Source organism: Mesoplodon mirus (genome assembly GCF_964341445.2).
Source record: "Mesoplodon mirus genome assembly, chromosome: X".
Lineage (NCBI taxonomy): Eukaryota > Metazoa > Chordata > Mammalia > Artiodactyla > Ziphiidae > Mesoplodon > Mesoplodon mirus.
This window is the reverse complement of record NC_138981.1, coordinates 59,441,803-59,462,286: the sequence shown is the minus strand read 5'-3', so window position 1 is coordinate 59,462,286 and position 20,484 is coordinate 59,441,803. Positions and strand designations below refer to the sequence as shown.

General features: G+C 37.0%; 2 protein-coding genes across 2 annotated transcripts in view; both read left to right on the top strand.

The window, feature by feature from the left end:
* LOC309796202 (testis-expressed protein 11-like) overlaps positions 1-15,742 on the top strand; it is a gene marked incomplete at both ends in the record, with an annotated part of 235,507 nt that extends 219,765 nt beyond the window's left edge. The window contains 4 exons of the mRNA XM_082609260.1: positions 2,685-2,809; positions 7,861-7,946; positions 10,617-10,673; positions 15,718-15,742. Of these exons, the coding sequence (XP_082465386.1) occupies positions 2,685-2,809; positions 7,861-7,946; positions 10,617-10,673; positions 15,718-15,742 (293 nt within the window). The remainder of the gene's footprint in view (positions 1-2,684; positions 2,810-7,860; positions 7,947-10,616; positions 10,674-15,717) is intronic.
* A 66-nt stretch (positions 15,743-15,808) lies between these two features.
* LOC309797243 (testis-expressed protein 11-like) overlaps positions 15,809-20,484 on the top strand; it is an 85,342-nt gene continuing 80,666 nt past the window's right edge. Inside the window, exons 1-3 of the mRNA XM_082610801.1 lie at positions 15,809-15,870; positions 17,240-17,310; positions 20,127-20,243. Coding sequence (XP_082466927.1) covers positions 15,867-15,870; positions 17,240-17,310; positions 20,127-20,243 — 192 coding nt within the window. The 5' untranslated portion in view covers positions 15,809-15,866. The remainder of the gene's footprint in view (positions 15,871-17,239; positions 17,311-20,126; positions 20,244-20,484) is intronic.

Below are 20,484 nucleotides of genomic sequence, written 5' to 3'. Positions count from 1 at the left end.
CTCTGCATTAATTAATTTTGTGTCCTGCTATTTTACCAAATTCGTTCATAAGCTCTAGTAGTTTTGTGATAGCATCTTTAGGATTCTCTATGTATAGTATCATGTCATCTGCAAACAGTGACAGCTTTACTTCTTCTTTTCCCATTTGGATTCCTTTTATTTCTTTTTCTTCTCTGATTGCTGTGGCTAAAACTTCCAAAACTATGTTGCATAATGATGGTGAGAGTGGACAACCTTTTTTGTTCCTGATCGTAGAGGAAATGGTTTCAGTTTTTCACTATTGAGAACGATGTTGGCTGTGGATTTGTCATATATGGCCTTTATTATGTTGAGGTAAGTTCACTCTATGCCTACTTTCTGGAGGGTTTTTATCATAAATGTGTGTTGAATTTTGTCAAAAGCTTTTTCTGCGTCTATTGAGATGATCATATGGTTTTTCTCCTTGAATTTGTTAATATGGTTTATCACATTGATTGATTTACGTGTATTGAAGAATCCTTGCATTTCTGAGATAAACCCCACTTGATCATGGTGTATGATCCTTTTAATTTGCTGTTGGATTCTTCTTGCAAGTATTTTGTTGAGGATTTTTAAATCTATGTTCATCAGTGATATTGACCCTTAGTTTTCTTTCTTTGTGACATCTTTGCCTGGTTTTGGTATCAGGGTGATGTTGGCCTCATAGAATGAGTTTGGGAGAGTTCCTCCTTCTGCAGTATTTTGGAAGAGTTTGAGTAGGATAGGTATTGCTTTTCTCTAAATATTTGTCAGAATTCACCTGTGAAGCCATCTGGTCCTGGGCTTTTTATGTTAGAAGATTTTAAATCACAGTCTCAATTTCAGTGCTTGTGTTGGTCTGTTTATATCTTCTGTTTCTTCCTGGTTCAGTCTCGGAAGGTTGTGCATTTCTGAGAATTTGTCCATTTCTTCCAGGTTGTCCATTTTATTGGCATATTGTTGCTTGTAGTAGTCTCTCATGATCCTTTGTATTTCTGCAGTGTCAGTTGTTACTTCTTTTTCATTTTTAAATCTATTGATTTGAGTCTTCTCCCTTCTTTTCTTGATGAGTCTGCCTAATAGTTTATCAATTTTGTTTATTTTCTCAGAGAACCAACTTTTAGTTTTATTGATCTTTGCTATCATTTCCTTCATTTCTTCTTCATTTATTTCTGATCTGATCTTTATGATTTATTTCCTTCTGCTAACTTTGGTGTTTTTTTCTTCTTTTTTCTCTAACTGCTTTAGGTGTAAAGTTAGGTTGTTTATATGAGATGTTTCTGGTTTCTTCAGGTAGGATTGTATTGCTGTGAACTTCCCTCTTAGAACTGCTTTTGGTGCATCCCATAGGTTTTGGGTCATCATGTTTTCATTGTCATTTGTCTTTAGGCATTTTTTCATTTCCTCTTTTATTTCTTCAGTGACCTCCTGGTTATTTAATGGTGTATTTTTTAGTTTCCATATGTTTGTATTTTTTTTTACAGATTTTTTCCTGTAATTGATATCTAGTTTCATAGCTCTGTGGTCAGAAAAGATACTTGATACAATTTCAATTTTCTTAAATTTAGCAAGGCTTGATTTGTGACCCACAATATGATCTGTCCTGGAGAATGTTGCATGAGCACTTGAGAAGAAAATGTATTCTGTTGTTTTTGGATGCAATAATGCTGTAAATATCAGTTAAGTCCATCTTGTTTAATATATTATTTAAAGCTTGTGTTTCCTTATTTATTTTCATTTTGAATGATCTGTCCATTGGTGAAAGTGGTGTGTTAAAGTCCCCTGCTATGACTGTGTTACTGTCGATTTCCCCTTTTATGGCTGTTAGCATTTGCTGTTAGGAGCATAAATATTTACAATTGTTATATGTTCTTCTTGGATTGATCCCTTGATCATTATGTAGCGTCCTTCTTTGTCTCTTTTCATAGTCTTTATTTTAAAGTCTATGTTGTCTGATATGAGAATTGCTACTCCAGCTTTCTTTTTTTTGTGTGTGTGGTATGCGGGCCTCTCACTGCCGTGGCCTTTCCCATCGCGGGGCACAGGCTCAGCGGCCTTGGCTCATGGGCCCAGCCGCTCCACGGCACATGGGATCCTCCCGGACTGGGGCACGAACCCATGTCCCCTGCATCGGCAGGCAGACTCTCAGCCACTGCGCCACCAGGGAAGCCCCCAGCTTTCTTTTGATTTCCAATTGTGTGGAGTATCTTTTTCCACCCCCTCACTTTCAGTCTGTACCTGTCCCTAGGTCTAAAGTGGGTCTCTTGTAGATAGCATATATATGGGTCTTATTTTTTTATCCATTCATCCAGGGCTTCCCTGGTGGCGCAGTGGTTGGAAGTCCGCCTGCCGATGCAGGGGACATGGGTTCGTGCCCCGGTCTGGGAGGATCCCACATGCCGCAGAGCGGTTGAGCCTGTGAGCCATGGCCACTGAGCCTGAGGTCCGGAGCCTGTGCTCCGCAACAGGAGAGGCCACAGCAGTGAGAGGCCCGTGTACCGCAAAAAAAAAAAAAAAAAAAAGACTTCTTGACAGTTCAGCAATTTAGATGACTTTATGAAAATTAATTAATATTTTAAAGATATTAATGCTCTTAAATTCCAAAGTCATTGGGATATAATTAACCATAGATAGCTATTATCTTTGATAAGAGTATCTCATTTTTTAATTGTTTCCTTGTTTTTCAGCTTTGCAGGCAATTACTCCTTCAGAGAATTTATTAAGAGCTGAAGAACAAGAAGAGGATGATGTACTTAAAAATAGACGTTTAGTTGTCACGCTCCTCAGTTCAGCTGCTGAGTTTGCTCTACGGGTAATTCTTATGTACCCATCTGTGAGATTTTTACTTCTTTTCCATTTTCAGAGACAATTAGAATGGAATCATCATCAGTTAGGCACAGGAGAGGCCTTTCTTTACCCTCTATTTTGCCTCATTATTTTCACACCAAGCTTTGTTGCAGAATTGCTTTATTTCTCTCCATTGCTTTATGATGTAGAGAAAAGTAAATAAAACAAAGTGATGTAATAGTTTTGAGCTTAAAACAACAGAAAAAATAAGCATAGCAAAACATTAACTTTTATTAGAAACTTGAGATTTAAAGTACTATACCATGCAAAAAAATAGTCATCTATTTGGAAACTTATCTTTCTCATTAGTTTGCAAAAAAAAAAAAACAGTTTAAATCTTAATGGACCTTTTTAGTTTGTAACCAGAAAGCGACTTTAGTTTAGAGGTAATAAATACTTGCACCTCCTTTGTTTACTTGCAAAATTCTGGTCTTAGTAATATACAGGATTAGGAAAAGCATTGTAGCAACTGTGTAGCTCTTGGACTAGGTGACAGACGGGGTTTGAATTCTGATTCTGCCATTTAAGTGCTTCCCTTCTTTGAATCTTAATTTCATCATTTGTAAAATAAATATAATACCTAACTCCAGTGTTATTGTGAAAATTAACTAAGAGTATGGCTGAAAATGTGATTTGTAATGAAAGAAGCTTGATCTACACATATAGTGTTTCTGTTCTTATTAATGATATACAATCTGGCCACAGCCGTCTCTTCTACTTTATCTCATATTACTCCCCTGTAGCATCATTATAGTGATATAAGCCACCGTTACGTTAGGCACAGGATCTAGAATGGTGGAGGCACAGGCCCTCTATAACTCCAAGCAAATACAGTGTCTCTCAAATAGGCCAGTCACATTCCTTTTTCTGTGTCTGGTTTATACCATCCCATCTTTTAAGAAATGTTCTTATTTAAATGCCACCTTTTCAAAGTCCAACTTAAGATTTCCTTCCACTGTAGAGACTTCCCAAATCAATTCCAGTCCTCATTGCTCTCTTTCTACTCTTAAGTTTCAGTAATTTTTAACGTGTATGCTAGTTATTTGGTCTGTATCCTATATACTGCCTTATGTTGCTAATGCATGGATTGTCTGTCTAACTTGACTATAAGATCCTTCAGGGCCATATTTCTAGTACCTAGCCCAATATCTTGCCCAAAGTAGTAGCTGAATACAGTTTTGAATGATATGTGTTTTGATGTTAATGAATAGGATAATAGACGTCCTGGCAGAGGAAAAATATTTGGCAGATGTAGATACATGATGTGCTTGTGCAGGAAATGAGAGAAAAATCTATAATGGGGAACCCAAAGGCAAATATCTTTTTAAAGGAAGGTTTATAAAGTTACATTTGATGGAAATCAGAAGAAAGCCAATGGGAGAATTATGGAACTATATTTCTGAAAAGGAAAATCATTTTAATAGAGGAGAAAGAATCAGAAAAAAAAAGCCTCAAGTAGTTTGAATTAGAAGATGGAAGGAAGGATGGATGAGCCAAACGCAGGAAACTGAATATATCTCTACAAAAGAACAAGGGTGGAATCCAGTTTTTACTTACTGCAATTGCTTTGCAAAAGGCATTTCAAGTGCTAGTGAGACTATCATTCATTCAGCAAATATTTATTGAGCACCTGCTAAGTGCCAGGCACTGTTCTAGTCTCTTGGGATAAATTAGTATACAAAACAGTGATACACCTTCTTGGAGCTAACATTCAAGCAGGAGGAGAGAAGATAATAATAAGCATAATAAATAAGAAATTATATAATATGTTAGAAGTTGATAGTAATATAGAAGAATAGAGCAGGATAACAAGGATCAGGGATGGGAGTGGTCTGGGATTGGTGTGAGTTATTTTTTTTTACTAGGGTGGTGAGGAGAGGTCTCATCGAGGAGATGACATTTGTACAAAGACTTGAAATTGTTGAGGGAGTTAGCCCTGTAGATATATGGGGGGAGTGAAGAGGAAGAGTATTAAAGGCAGAGGTAACAGCCAATACAAAGGCCCTAAGGTATATGTCAAGGAAGCCAGCATAGCTAGAGTGAATAAAGGGTGGGATTAGTGAGAGATGAAGTCGGAGAGGTGATAGCCCGGATTATGTAGATCCTTGTAGACCAGTGAAAGGACTTTGACTTTTACTCTGAATGACATGGGGAACCATTGGAAGGTTTTTAACAGAGCAGTGACATGATTTGACTTCCATTTTGACAGAAATACTCTTGGCTGTTATATTGAGAATAGACCATAAAAGAACCAAGCAAGGAGACCTGTTAGGAAGTTTTCAGAGTAATCCAGGGAAAAGATTAAGGTGACTCAGATAAGGGAGATAACAGTGGAGGTAAATTATAACAGAATTTGCTGACAGATTGGATTAAGGGTATAAGAGAAAGAGACTGGGTCATCAAATGGAGTTGCCATCAATTGAACTAGGAAAGGCTGCAAATAGAGTACGGTTGGGGGGAAAATCAGGAGTTCAGTTTGGACATGATGCATTTGAGATGTCTATTAGACTATCCAGGTAAAGATCTGAATAGTCAGTTGTATATATGACTCTAGAGTTGTGAAAGAGGTCTGGGCTGAAGATAAAAGTTTAATAAAAGTCATTAATATATAGATGGTATATAAAGCTATGAGACTGGGGTGCCATCACCAAGGGAGTGAGTATATATGCAGTAGAGAAGAGGACCAGAGACTGAGCCTGAAACCCTCAAACATTAATGGTTTGGAGAAAAGAAGAGGAACCAGTAAAGGATAATGAAAGGGAGTAATCCATGAGGTAGGAGAAAACAAGGATGATGTGGTATCTTGGAAGCCAAATGTGTTTCAAGGAGGAAAGAGTGATCAACTATGTTGAATGTTGCTGATAGGTCAAATACAGTGAGGACTGAGAACTGACCATTGGAATTTATAATATGGAGGTCATCAGTGAGTTTGACAAGAGCAGTTTTGTTAGAGGTAGGACAATCACCTGATTAGAGTAGGCTCAAGAGAGAATTGAAGGAAAAGAATTGGATACAATAAGTATAGACAATTCTTTAGAAGAGTTTACTACAAAGGGAAGAAAAGAAGTTGGGCAAGAAAACAAAATTTTTTTTAAAGTTGGGCAGTAGTTGGTGAGAGAAGTAGGATCAAGAGGTTTGTTTGTTTACTTGAAATGGGATGAGTGAGAATGTTTATTTGCTAATAGGAATGACCCAGTTAAGAGAACAAAAATTAACAATGTGAGAGAGAAAAATGAAAATTGTTAGAGTAATGTCATTAAATAGGCAAGAGGTGATGGATGCAAGTGTATAAGTTTAGGGTTTGGCTCTAGGAAGAAACATGGATAGTTCATTTATGATAGCAGTTGAGAAGGCAGAGTATGTGGTGTGGTTCCTGGTGTGTGAATAGATGTGGTAGTGGGAATCTGTGGAAGTTCTCTTTCTGACTGCTTCAGTTTTCTCAGTGAAGTAGAAAACAAGGTCATCACCTGAGAGTGAGAATAGGAGAGGAGGTGTTGGGTGTTGAGAAAAGAGGATAAGATATCAACTAATCATCCAGAAAATCAAGAAAGTGAATGGCAAGGGTAGTGTGGTATGCTTGCCTTGTAGCAGTAAGGTCCATTTGATGAAGTTTTAAAAACAAAACAAATGGTTGTACAGGTTTTTACCCAGCTACTTTCAGCTGCATGGATGCAGGCACAAAAGTCACTAGAAAGTTGAATTTAACCAGGCTCATGGTTTTGCCAGATGAATACAATGAAGCAAAAGAGGGGCAGGAAAACCAAGGAACAAGGGAGTGATTATAATTAATCCCCATGGAATTTAAACTGGATACCGAGGAGGACTTTAAGGGGATGAGGGATGGTGAAATATTAGTAGTATCAATGTATTGGAGATCTTAATGCATTTGAAGGATTGCTTGAGTGGTAGAGGGAGTGAATTAGAAAGGTAGGAGATGGTAGAATACATGAAATAGAGCAGGGTACAAAACTAGAGTGAGGGAGTGAGGCACCTAGAATTGGTCCATGCACAACCCTGAGAATGAGTGTATCCATAAATTGTGTACCCTAGGAGCCTCACTTGCATCACCTGGCTTTTAGTGATGACAGTGTCCAGTGAATGACTGTACTAGTGAATGGCTAATATAATTGGCAGAGTGGAATTCAAGGAAATAAGAGACTAGGATATTAAAAGGATCATCTATCTGTATAATGAAAATGCCAAAAATTGACAGGAGTATATTTTGGAAAAAATAACTGTGAGTAGTAGATAAACCATTAAGAAGTGAGAAGAAATGGTCTGAGAGCAGTTCACCGTAACAGTGAAGGATAATGGGTGATACAGTCTGGTGACAGGAAATTCAAAGCTGGGGGTTTTAGGGAGCAAGAGGGAGAATAATTTTAAAACAGCAATGAAGAGCAAAAATGATGCCTACGCCATCTCCAGGTCTAGGGAGATGAAAGAAAAACAGCCACTACTTGAGAGGGCTTCACTGGAAGCAGTGTCCTTGGAGAAACCTAGATTTCCATTAGAGAAAGATTGTAGAGGGAACTTTCTGGGAAGAGGTTGCTCATAGAGGAGACTTTACTGATAATGGACTGAATTTCAGAACGCATAGTGGAAGGTTTGGAGGAGTTGGGGAGAAATGAGAAAAGAGGACAAAAGGGATTTACAGAGCCTTATGTGGATTAAGGTGCTGGAAATGAGGGTGGCCTCAGAGTCCAGGGTTCTTTTGGCTACTGCTGACAAACAGGAATAAAGAGCACAGTAAGATTAGTCCTAGTGAATTCAAGGCAGTGTTGGCAAGGCTATGAGTGTTTGTGGGTAGGGAGGAGTGGCTTTCTGGGGCCAATATGAACCTGTTCTATTTTTGTCAATGAGTTGTATCTTCATTCTACCATCTTGCAGTAGCTCTTTTGAGAATACAAAACAAACAAGTTCAGATTTTGTCTTCCCCTTAATGGACAGGAATATAGATAACATTTTGTAAGTATCACTTTGAGATGTAATTTAACATATTATATTTGTCCTTTTTAGAATGAACAGCAAATCGTGGCAGGAAAAGTTTTGGAATATTTAGCTCAATGTTCAAAAGACGGACAACAAGTCCTTACAGCTTTAAAGTAAGTAATCCACATCCTGTGGATGTGAAAGGATCTCCTCTGTACATGTTACTCTTGGTCTATAAACTTTGCCAAAACAGTACTGATGGGATCAAGCTGAGTCAATGCCTACAATACCAAGTGGGTTTTTTTCCAGCTTTATTGAGATGTAAATGACAAATGGTGGCATTGTGTAAGTTAAGGTATGTAACCTGGTGATTTAATACACATTCGTATTATGAAATGGTTAGCACAGTAAGATTAGTTAATACATCCATCACCTCACAAAATTACACACTGTGTGTGGTGAGAACATTTAAGATTGACTCTCTTAGCAATTTTCAAGTGTATAATACAGTATGGTTAACTATAGTCACCATGCTGTACATTAGATCTTTGGAATGTATTCATCTTATAACTGGAAGTTTATACCCTTTGACCAACATCTCCCCATTTTCTCCACCCACAGGCCCTGGCAAACATCATTCTACTCTATTTCTATGTGTTTGGATTTTCTTTCTTTCTTTCTTTCTTTTTTTTTCTTTTGTTTTTTTTTTCTAGAGATTCCACATATAAGTGAGACAATACAGTTTTTGTCTTTCTCTGTCTGACTTATTTCACTTAGTACAATGCCTTCAAGTTCCATCTGTGTTGTCACAAAAGGCAGGATTTTCTTCTTTTATTTGGTTGAATAATATTCCTGTTTGTGTGTGTGTACATATACCACATTTTCTTTATTCCTCCACTGATGGACACTTAGGTTGTTTCCATGTCTTGGCTATTGTGGATAATGCTACAGTGAACATGGGGGTGCAGCTATCTCTTCAAGATAGTGATTTCCTTTCCTTTGGATATATACCCAGAAGTGGGATTGCTGGATTGTATAGTAGTTTTATCTTTACTTTTTAAGGAACCTCCATGCTGTTTTCCACAGTGGCTGTACCAGTTCGCATTCCCATCAACAACGCACTAGGGCTCCCTTTTCTCTACAGCACTCGTTATGTCTCATCTTTTTGATAATAGCCATTCTAACAGGTGTGAGGTGATATTCCATTGGGGTTTTGATTTGCATTTCCCTGATGATTAGTAATGTTCAGCATCTTTTCATGTACCTGTTGGCCATTTGGATGTCTTCTTTGGTAAAATATTCAGGGGCTCTGCCCATTTTTTAATAAGATTATTTGTTTTTTGCTGTGGAGTTGTAGGAGTTCCTTATATATTTTGGATATTAACCCCTTATCAGATATATTGTTTGCAGACATTTTCTCCCATTCCATAGGTTGCCTTTTCATTTTTTTGATAGTTTCCTTTGCTGTGCAGAAGCTTTTTACTTTGATGTAGCCCCACTTATTCATTTTTGCTTTTGTTGCTTGTGCTTTGGGTGTCATATCCAAAAAATCATTGTCAAGGAGCTTTTTCCCTGTGTTTTCTTCTAGGACTTTTATGATTTCAAGTTTTATATTTAAGTCTTTAATCCATTTTGAGTTAATTTTTCTGAATAGTGAAAGATAGGGGTCCAATTTCATTCTTTTGTATGTGGATATCCAGTTTTCCCAGTACCACTTATTGAAAAGGTTATCTTGCCTCCATTAAATATTCTTGTCTCCCTTGTCAAATGTTAGTTGACAGTATATATATGGGTTTATTTCTGAGCTATCTGTTCTATTCTGTCAGTCTATGTGACTACGTTTATGCCAATACCATGCTGTTTTGATTACTATAGCTTTGTAGTATAGTTTGAAAACAAGAAATGTGATGGCTCTAGCTTTGTTCTTTTTCAAGCTTGCTTTTGTTGTTCAGGGTCTTTTGTGGTTCCATTTGAATTTTAGGACTTTTTTTTCTATTTATGTGAAAAATGCTATTGGAAATTTGGTAGGGATGCTTAAGGTAAGAAAAGATATCAGTTGAAACTGATCTTTCCCTTTCTCTGTTTGTATGAAGGAAAATGGTTTATCAAAAGGGAAATTTTACATACAATAATGAGACAGAGGAGGGTGAGGTCAGGACATAGTAACTCCTAATGATGTAACTGAGAATATGCCAGTGGGAAAAATAAACCAGGAGGGTTCTATAGTGATTCTCCCATTGGTCAACTATACTTGAGGCCACACTTCTGGAGGGAAATGGAGTCACAGATATAAAAGTATCAGAAGGAGTCTTGAGATACATACGTTTAGTCAGATAAATACCTAAAATTATTCTGGATGATTGATGGTGTTTTTTTCTTTTTAAAGATTTTTAGGATTTGAAACTTTACAAACTACCTTATTTTGTCAGTTTGTCATCATGCCACCAGATCCCTTCAAAAAATATTCATCCTAGTTTATGTGGAACCCAAAGGCCAGTTCCAGGTTCCTTTATAGAAAGAAAAATATAAAAGACTTGTACACTATATCTGATGTTCTGGCAGGTGATTTGGGGCAATTATATAAACTGTGGAACTATTTAAGAATTTGTCATAAGCAACACTTTCGTTTTAAAATTATTTTATTAAATTACTCTTCCAAAATTACAAAGTTGGTATGTTTTCATTGCAACCATTAAGACATACAAAGACCTATAAATAAAATAATCTCCTTTTTTACCTCTCTTTTCTCACTTCTGCCTCCTGGGCTAATCAAGATTAATAACTTGATATATATTCTTTCACATATTTCTTCCTAAGCATCCCTTTTTTTATTTATCATACAGGTGTTTGCTTCGTCTTGTTTTTCCACAAGTTTCTCAAATGCCAGAATCTGAAAACAAGTAAGTTATAATTCAACAGAAATGATGTATTCACCATTAGAAAAAATATAACAACTTTCACTAGAAACCTTGTATTGAGAGATATATAGTATACTGGGTAAGGTCAATATAGGCTCTGGGGCCAGTCTTCCTGGGTTCATATTTTGGCTCTGCCACTTACTAGATATGTAACCTGGGCTCTGTTTCCCGATCTGTAAAATGGGTATAATAATAGTACCTACCTTATGAGGTTGCTGTGATGACCTGATGAATAAATACGTGTAAAACACTTAGAATAGTACCAGGCATTTACCACGCCCTCAATAATGTTCATTATGATTTCATTATGATATTGTGTGTGTTTCCCCCTTTCTTAACAGGAGACTTAAATATAGACATAGCTCTTAGCTCTTACTTTCCCACAGAAACATAAATAACTGGGTTGGCTTGTTGATTCTGATTCTATATCAGCTCATCTGGGAGTATTCAAATATCTTTCTGCTCACAGTTTCTATGGCATAAGATATAAAGAACTTAACAATTCATGGGAGAATCGGGTCACCCATATTTCATTCACAAAATTCACTTCCTCCTAATGATTTAAAAGAAAACTCTATTCAAGGTCTTGACTAGGGATAACTTTCAGAGAAATACCACCTATCTCTATTTTCTCTACTTGGACAAAAACTCTGTAATAGTGTATCACTACTTCATTTTTGCTTTGTATATTTATACCTGGAGGCAATATATTTTTTTAGCTAAATTCTTTGGGAACTATCTATGACTGAGAAAATATTAGATTGATGACATAACTTTTTTCATAATACAAATTTTACCCAGACATATATGGTAAGTTTTGCCCCTTCTTTACAGGCTCTATGAATCCATTTGAAGGGCACTCAAACTAACTAAAAAAAAAAAAGCCATATTGAGATAATTGAAAACTTGAGTAATGACCAAATATTTGATATTAAGAAATTATTAACTTTTAGGCATATAATGGTAGTATAGCTATGTTTTTAAAAGGATCCTTATATCTTACAGATACATCCTAAAATATTTATGGATGAAATGATGCGATGTCTGGAATTTGCTTCTACAAACAATAAATGCTTGAGAGGGTTTGGAGAAAAGGGAACTCTCTTGCACTGTTGGTGGGAATGTAAATTGATACAACCACTATGGAGAACAGTATGGGTGTTCCTTAAACTAAAAATAGAACTACCATATAACCCAGCAATCCCACTACTGGGCATATACACTGAGAAAACCATAATTCAAAAAGGTCATGCACCAAAATGTTCATTGCAGCTCTATTTACAATAGTCAGGACATGGAAGCAACCTAAGTGTCCATCAACAGATAATGGATAAAAAAGATGTGGCACATACATACAATGGAATATTATTCAGCCATAAAAAGAAACAAAATTGAGTTATTTGTAGTGAGGTGGATGGACTTTGAGTCTGTCATACAGAGTGAAGTAAGTCAGAGAGAGAAAAACAAATACTGTATGCTAACACACATATATGGAATATTTTTTAAAAAAAGTTCTTAAGAACCTAGGGGCAAGACGGGAATAAAGACACAGACCTACTAGAGAATGGACTTGAGGATACGGGGAGGGGGAAGGGTAAGCTGGGACAAAGAGAGAGAGTGGCATGGACATATATACACTACCAAATGTAAAATAGATAGCTAGTGGGAAGCAGCCGCATAGCACAGGGAGATCAGCTCGGTGCTTTGTGACCACCTAGAGGGGTGGGATAGGGAGGGTGGGAGGGAAGGAGAGGCAAGAGGGAAGAGATTTGGGGACATATGTATATGTATAACTGATCCACTTTGTTATAAAGCAGAAACTAACACACCATTGTAAAGCAATTATACTCCAATAAAGATGTTAAAAAATAATAATAATATGGGAGAAGAGGGGGTAGGTGGAGGTATCATTAAAATAAGATTGATGATGAGTTAATAATTATTGAAGCTGGGCCATGCATACATGGGGATTCATTCATCTGTTAAATTTAAGCATCTTTGAAATTTTCAACAATAAAAAGTTAAAAAATGAAATAAACTCAGAGACTAAATCTTGATAGCTAATAGATTGAAAGAGCTCCTCAAAGGCTAGGACTATGTGTATTTATCTTTGTATCTCTGGAACCTAGGACAGTATCTAGCACATAATAGCCACTCAATTTATTTAAATGGCTGAATATCGGTTCTTTACAAGAAGATCTTATATTGGATTTAAAAGGTGCTTCATATTCCATGTAATTGTGATGCACAGTCAAATCCCACTCATTAAAACTAATTTAAAGATGGGGAAAAGGAAAGGGATCTTGTTCAAATTAATGACAAACTTTAATTACAGAATATTTTATAAATATACCTTTATTGTTCTCAAGTAAATATAGTAATAAAGCACATCTACTAGCAGTGTTTTCAAGCAGAGGTCAGGACCTGATTTAACAAATAGATTAGACTAACTTATAAAAGAAAAAAAGCCTAATTCAGTGGGAACAGTCAGAGAATTGAGTTCTAGTTTCAGCTGTTTCACTAACTTCTGATTTACCTTAGACAATAACAACTTATTTAACTTCTCTAAGCTTTATTTTCTTCACCTATTAGATAAAAGAAGGTGAACTGGAAAATTTCTGAAGTTCTGTCCTCTTCTAAAAATCTTATGTTTTTGAATTACAGTATCTACCTAAGTATTAACAATTTGTGTGCTACAATTTTTGAAAGCAGTTTGTCTCAAGTAGATTATACATCCCTTTCCATGTCCTCATTCTTATTTGTACTATTTATTTGCATTAATGGACCCTCCCTAGATTATTTTATATAGTCACTGAATTAAATAGTGAAGTCCACTTTAGCTCAGCTGAAATTCAGATTAATAAAATTTACTGTTAGAAGTTACTTTATATAAAGCAGATGTTTAATGTTTATCCCTAAAAAAGCTGCTACTTTTCCTGAAGCACAGTTTGTATTGTATAATACTAGACATTCTCCTGATAAGGCCAGTCTTGTAGGGTGTTCTACCCTACTTACTATAAACTTCCTTAGTTGAGTTTGCCGATACTTCCATATTCAATCCTTTGTTTAAGCATAGTGGGATGTTTTTCTCTGTTAAAATGTATGTTCCCCCTAAAGAAGCTTAACAAAGGGTCAAGAAACCTAGGTAGTAGCAGTCTTGACATTGTCATTGCGTAACCTTAGACAGATCATCCCGCATTTCCAGATCTGTTTCCTCATCTGTAAAATGAAGGGTATGGATAAGTGGTTTTTAAACTATATTCCTTAGAAACCTGGAAATTCTGTGGCACTGCCTCAGGGGCTTCCAGGAAGCTGAGGCTCTAGGCCTCCACCTACCACTGGTTCAACCAGAGCAGGTACACTTTTGTCTCTTCTTGTATATTAGACTTTTATAAAATTTTATTTGAAACACAGGTTCCAGTTGCCCCTCTTCAAAAAAAACCAAAGCTTGAAAATCACAGAGATCACTACCTGCTCTCAAATTCTGTGACCCTGTAATATAAAACCTTATCAGTCATTGAAATCCTTTGCTTGAGAGTAGGTGTAGAAGGGGAAGAGAGAAAAAAAATATGAGGACATTGGAGATGATGAACAGTATCCTATAATGAGGAAAAACAGTGTTGAAATGATAGGTTGGAGCCTTGAACAACAAACTTGACAATTTTACATTTTCCTTGAGCTGCTCTCAGGCAAATATAGAGTCTCTTTTTGGTACTTTTCTGTAGTAAAGCTTTGGAACAGTATGAAAATACTCTTTTCTTTATTTTTTAGAAAGAAAGAAATGTATAGACTTTTGACTTGCTTGAATACAGGTAAATATCTCCTTGGTTATTTTCACTCCTTCATTTTGCCTCTATCCTCTATTAAATTCTCCAAGTACATTGAGCACACTGACTCGGGCTTCGTGTTTGAGTTAAGCTTCATGCTTTTACTAACACTTGTCACAGCAGTATACCTGTTTATTTATTCACAAGCAGAGAAAAGTTTGTCATCATTAGCATTCATCTCCAAATGTGATTTCACCTCTGTTTTTATTCCAGTTTTTTAAAAGACATTCCCCTTCCTTCCTTCCTTCCTTCCTTCCTCCCTCCCTCTCTCCCTCCCTCCCTCTCTCTCTCTCTCTCCCTCCCTCCTTCCCTTCCATGTCTATTGCCACTTGGTCCTAACCTAGAAATTGAACAGGTGAAAAAGGGTCAAGACAAATAAAAGTATTCTGAGCTCTGCTAATTTTCATGTTCTCTGAATCAAATTCAGATTGTTTACTCTGTTGTTTTGAAGCTGTCCATCTGTCTATCCAAGTCTGTGTCATCTCCTCTATCTACTAATTCCTCCCTATCCACTTCATTCAGCTAACTTCCTAGCTACATTGCATTCCTTTTTCCAACTCCATGCTTTCTTTCTTAGTGTCCCTTTTGCCTAATAGGTCTTCCAATTTCTACTGCCCATGTACCTATTTCCTTATGTCTAAAACACACCAAAAACTCCATATCTTAGAAATTCTGTTCCATTTATTGCAGTAGTTCAATTTTATACTTCAAATACCTGTCAACAGGGTGTAAATGTAGCAAAGTGGTTTAGAAACCACAGCTTTTCAAAAGAGAAAACGTTTTCTGTTGGCATTCTTATCTCTCAGAAGGGCACATGAGTATGTAATAAATGCTTTCTGATGATGACGGCACATTCTGGTTCCATACTGTGCTTGCTGTAGGAGCACAGTAAATATTATGCCAACCTATCAATACTCTTCCAATCCTCAATCTCCTTTTCAGTGTTTTAAATGATTATTCCTCTTCTTTGTTTCCTTACACATAAATCATATCTTTCTACCTCAGGTGGTGAATGATTGCTCTAATTAAAATTCTAAATCTCTCCAAAGGTGTGTTTGTTCCCCAGAGTTTGAGTTAACAGTTTCTTGGAGCTTGGTAATGCTTTTTGTCATTTAAATTACTTTTGGTACGCACCCATGCACACGCATAGAAAAAGAACTTTCTAAATTCAAGCTCATGTTTGACTGTTTTTAAAGCAGGGTTAACAACTTTGCTAGAGTATAAAGTAAAAGACCTCAATATCAGATTTTCCTGTTTGACTGCAGCACTCCCGAAACTTGTTCAGTATTTTGATGGAGAAGTCTCAACTTCAGGCTCAAGGACTAATGAAGCTCATTGGTTTCGAAAAATGGGTAAAAGGAAATTCTGTGGCTATGGGAAACATTGTGGGGTGGTAGAATCAGACAGATGTGGATTCAAATTCTGGATCTTCCATTTGTAGCTATGGGTACAAGGATAACTTGCTTAATCTCAGTTTCACTATTTATAAAAATGGGGACAATTATACATACTTCATAGGGTTATTATGGGTTTTAAAAGAAACAGTGTATTTACCTGGGGCATACTGTGTACTCACTAAATACTAGTTTTCTTCCTTTTCCGTAGAAATGGATCTAAGAATAAAATGATGAATTAGAACTACAGGTCCCCAAGGTTATGCTTCTAAACTTGGTCTAGAATGCCCAATTTGTCTCTAAGTGTGATTCATGAAAAATAAACTACATGCAACAATATGAATGAATCTCCCAAAAATAATGTTGAGCAAAAGAAGCCAGATGTTGAGTATATACTGCATGGTTCCATTTATATATAGTAAAAAACAAAAACAAAAACACAGGCAAAACTAATTGGCGCTGTTAGAACTTAGGATAGTGATTACCCTTGAAGGGAGTCGTACTTGAAGAGGGTAAGTGAGAGTGCTTCTGGGTTTCTGGTAATGATCAAGATTTTCCTTGATCTGGATTGGTTACATGGATATATACACTTTGTGAAAATTCGTCAAGCTGTACAATTATGAGTTGTGTAATTTACTTTATGTAGGTTCTATTTCAATAAAAATGTTTACGAAATTGTGGAGGTAGTTACTACAGTGATAAGTAAGCAAGAGCAATTAAGCATCAGTGTCACAAAGTAAACTGGTTCTACATGGACCTTTTTCTGCTTTATGGGGTTTACTGGGGCTCTAATCTAGGAGAAAAGGGAATAAATACAGCAATCTGGCTTCTGGGAAACATGCAAATAATGGAAAATAACAAACATTTAAACTATAGAAAGGTTTAATGACTTTGACCTTCTGGAAGTTTGAAAAGTTATTTTCTAGTACTTGTTTTACTGAATTTTAATTTTGATTTTCCAAGGTAAAGATCATACTGAATGTTGCCTACTGGGGGCTCCACCAGCTGAAGTCGGTGAACTCCTCAGTGTGATCCTCATTTTTTTAGATGGATTTGTGCCAACTAAGAATTTATCATACGTCCCCAATTTAAAAAAATCCAACACTATCTCCATTGGCCACTGTCCTAGAATTAAAGATTGGAAGTGATAGAAGTCTCTAAATTTACCTGGAAAAAATTTCTCTGAAAACCTAAAGTTAACTTCTTTTAACCACTGAGAAACCACTCATTAGTGTGTTAATATTAAAGATGTAGGTAGTGGAGATTATAATGGTACAGATTTAAACAGTAAATTTTCATAATTATGTTATTTCATGTTAACTTTCAGCTTGGAACTTGGCTGTGCAATGTGACAAAGACCCAGTGACAATGAGAGAGTTTTTCATAATTTCTTATAAGGTAAGTCTCTTCCAACAAGTATCTCACATATGGATCACAACAAGGATATGACCACTATGGGTATAGTCAATGACTAAGTATAGAGTGAGATTGGCTTTTAATCTAGGAACTTTTAATATATGTTTAAGCAGGAATGACCTAAGGAGAATTTGATCCCTATAGGGTATAATATGAGAACATGAGGCAGGTCTCCCCATACCGAAATATCACAGACAACCATCATGGAGCCTGAAGTTCTACCATAAGAGACTTATTCCTTTATCTTTAAAGGAATTTCAGTCTCTCAGAACCTGTATCAAAATATAACTGTCTTGGGCTTCCCTGGTGGCGCAGTGGTTGAGAGTCTGCCTGCCGATGCATGGAACGCGGGTTCGTGCCCCGGTCCGGGAGGATCCCACATGCCGCGGAGCGGCTGGGCCTGTGAGCCATGGCCGCTGAGCCTGCGCATCCGGAGCCTGTGCTCCGCAATGGGAGAGGCCACAGCAGTGAGAGGCCCGTGTACCGCAAAAAATAAAAAATAAAAAAAATATAACTGTCTTTAGGAGGGAATACTCTAAGAAGTTGTCAATTACCAAAACATTAGGAAGGGTTACGGGTATAAGTCTGTAGGAATATTGAATAGGTATATGGGGCCAACAGGAGGTTAAAAGGATGCTACGAAGCTTGGACCTACTTTATAATTTTTCCAACAGGTTTTGTGTGTAAGGATTTGTGAGCTTGTTTTGCAGTTACAAGCCTTTTAAAATAGTTGTTATCCTCCAAGGTAGAGGTTAAATGCCAGAAAAAGGATCAAGTATTGATTAGAGGATGAAAAGAGAGGTGGCAAAGAATATCCCTCATACACATTCAGGAGTATGCAGTCTGATATGTTGAGGTAGATTAAATGTTTTAGAACTGGAAAGAACTATAGAGATAATCTAGCACAACTCCCTCATTTTATATACGAGTCACCTGAGATGTACAGAGCTTGGGTGTCTTGAAATGCTATTAGTTAAATGATGGTGATGATTATGATCACTAAATATTGGGGGAGATTAAGAAATAATGTTTGAAAGTTTAGGTATAATTGCCATTTTAATTAGGTGAAATAAATTAGCTTTAGTTTTGACATTCATGATAGCACTAGTCGGATTCCATGTTAGAATCAAGTAGCTTAGAATTTTACTGTACTACAAAGCTGGGAGGTTTGGGGGTTTTTTTTGAGGTTAATTTGTGCTTTTATTTGCTAGTATAACTTAACTACAGTGGCCTGCAAACTCTTTTGATCTAAAAAATACCTTTTACATTACAGTCCAACAAACACACACACATATATAATATGCATACATATATAAGTGAAACAAAAGTTTTGCCAAAAATGTCTACCCTGAGTGTTAATTCTCTTTTTTTTTTTTGAGACTTTTTTTTAAAGCAGTTTTAGGTTTACAACAAAATTGACAGGATGGTACAGAAATTCCCCCATATACCCCGTCCCGACACATGCGTAGCCATTATCAACAGTCATACCTTTTTTTTTTTTTTTGCGGTACGCGGGCCTCTCACTGCTGTGGCCTCTCCCACTGTGGAACACGGGCTCCGGACGCGCAGGCTCAGCAGCCATGGCTCACGGGCCCAGCCGCTCTGCAGCATGTGGGATCCTCCCGGACCGGGGCACGAACCCGTGTCCCCTGCATCGGCAGGCAGACTCTCAACCACTGCGCCACCAGGGAAGCCCCCTTTCCTTTTTTAAACCGAGGACAAACTGCATTGACACATCATAAAACCAAAGTCCACAGTTCACCTTAGGGTTCACTTTACTGAAGTGAGTAGTGTTGCACGTTCTATGGGTTTGGACAAAAGTACAATGACATATATCCATCATTATAATGTCATACAAAGTATTTCACTGCTCAGTAAAAACTTCTGTACTCTGTGTATTCAGCTCCCCTCTCCCCCCTAAACTCCTGGCAACCATTGATCTTTTTATTGTCTCCATAGTTTTGCCTTTTCCAGAATGGCATATAGTTGGAATCTATTTTTTTTTCCCTTGAATAAAAAAATTCAAAGTCTTTATGTCTATAAGACCACTTACGGCCCACTCATATGTGGACCTCACTGGCTCTAGGTGGCAAACTTCCCCACTAAATACTGTAGCTTTTCTTCCAATATTGAGACCTGTCCCACTGGTCCTACCCAGAAGCCATGTGGAGCTACAGGGGGGTATGTGTTGGGTATTTGTTCATAGGAAGGCCACAAGTTTGTGCCCCTTGTCACAATGAACTCAGATTTCTGTTGGGTGTGTTGTAAACAGAGGAGCCATTTCTTCAGGCCCCCTGCTCTGAGCACACCCCATGGGATTTTTTTCTAAAGCTGGAGGACAAGGTTTAATGATGAGGTTATGACTAATGCCTGTCAAGATTTGACATTGTCTCTTTCAACCATGAGCAATATAGGTACTAATTTCAGCTCTATTCAATGCAAAGGGGAAATCTATTTGCCAGGGGGAAAATCACTTAGAAATTACAACGTAAACCAAGAAGTAAATCACTAGATAGAAATACAGGGCCAAATGACAGTACTTGTCACTGGGAAAGATAGGAAAATTGTGAAGAAATGAAGCTTTTTAATCTCTAGAAAGGTGCTAAAAAACAATAGAAAGTAATAGAAAATTAAAACCATAAATCAGTGTTATAGTCTATATCATTTTTAAGGTGAGATGTGCTTTTCCAGCTGAATTTTGTCATTCAGACAGGATTTTGCTGATTTTCATTCTGATTGTTTGTGTTCACCTGGCAGAATTCTCACTATTCATTGATGTTCTGGTTATTTCTTATCAGCTGTCCCAGTTTTGTCCTTCTGATCAAGCAGTTCTGATTGCACAGAAAACATGTTTACTTGTGGCATCTGCAGTTGATCTAGAGCAAGGGAGAAAAGCTTCAACAATTTCCGAACAGGTAATGTGCAACCTTCAGGGAAAACACAAGCATTCAGTGTGCTGTTTGGTATGTTTGCTTTCCCTGATGCAATTTTTTTGATTCTCTTTAAAGAATCCTTCCCTCCATTCTAGCAACATCTTGATTTCAAAGATTTGTAATGGCTACTTCCTTCCTAAGGAAAGGTCACATTTGGCTTGGCCTCTTCCTTTTTTAAAAATGCCCCTTGCCATGGACCATTTTTTCTGAATCTGTTTTGAAA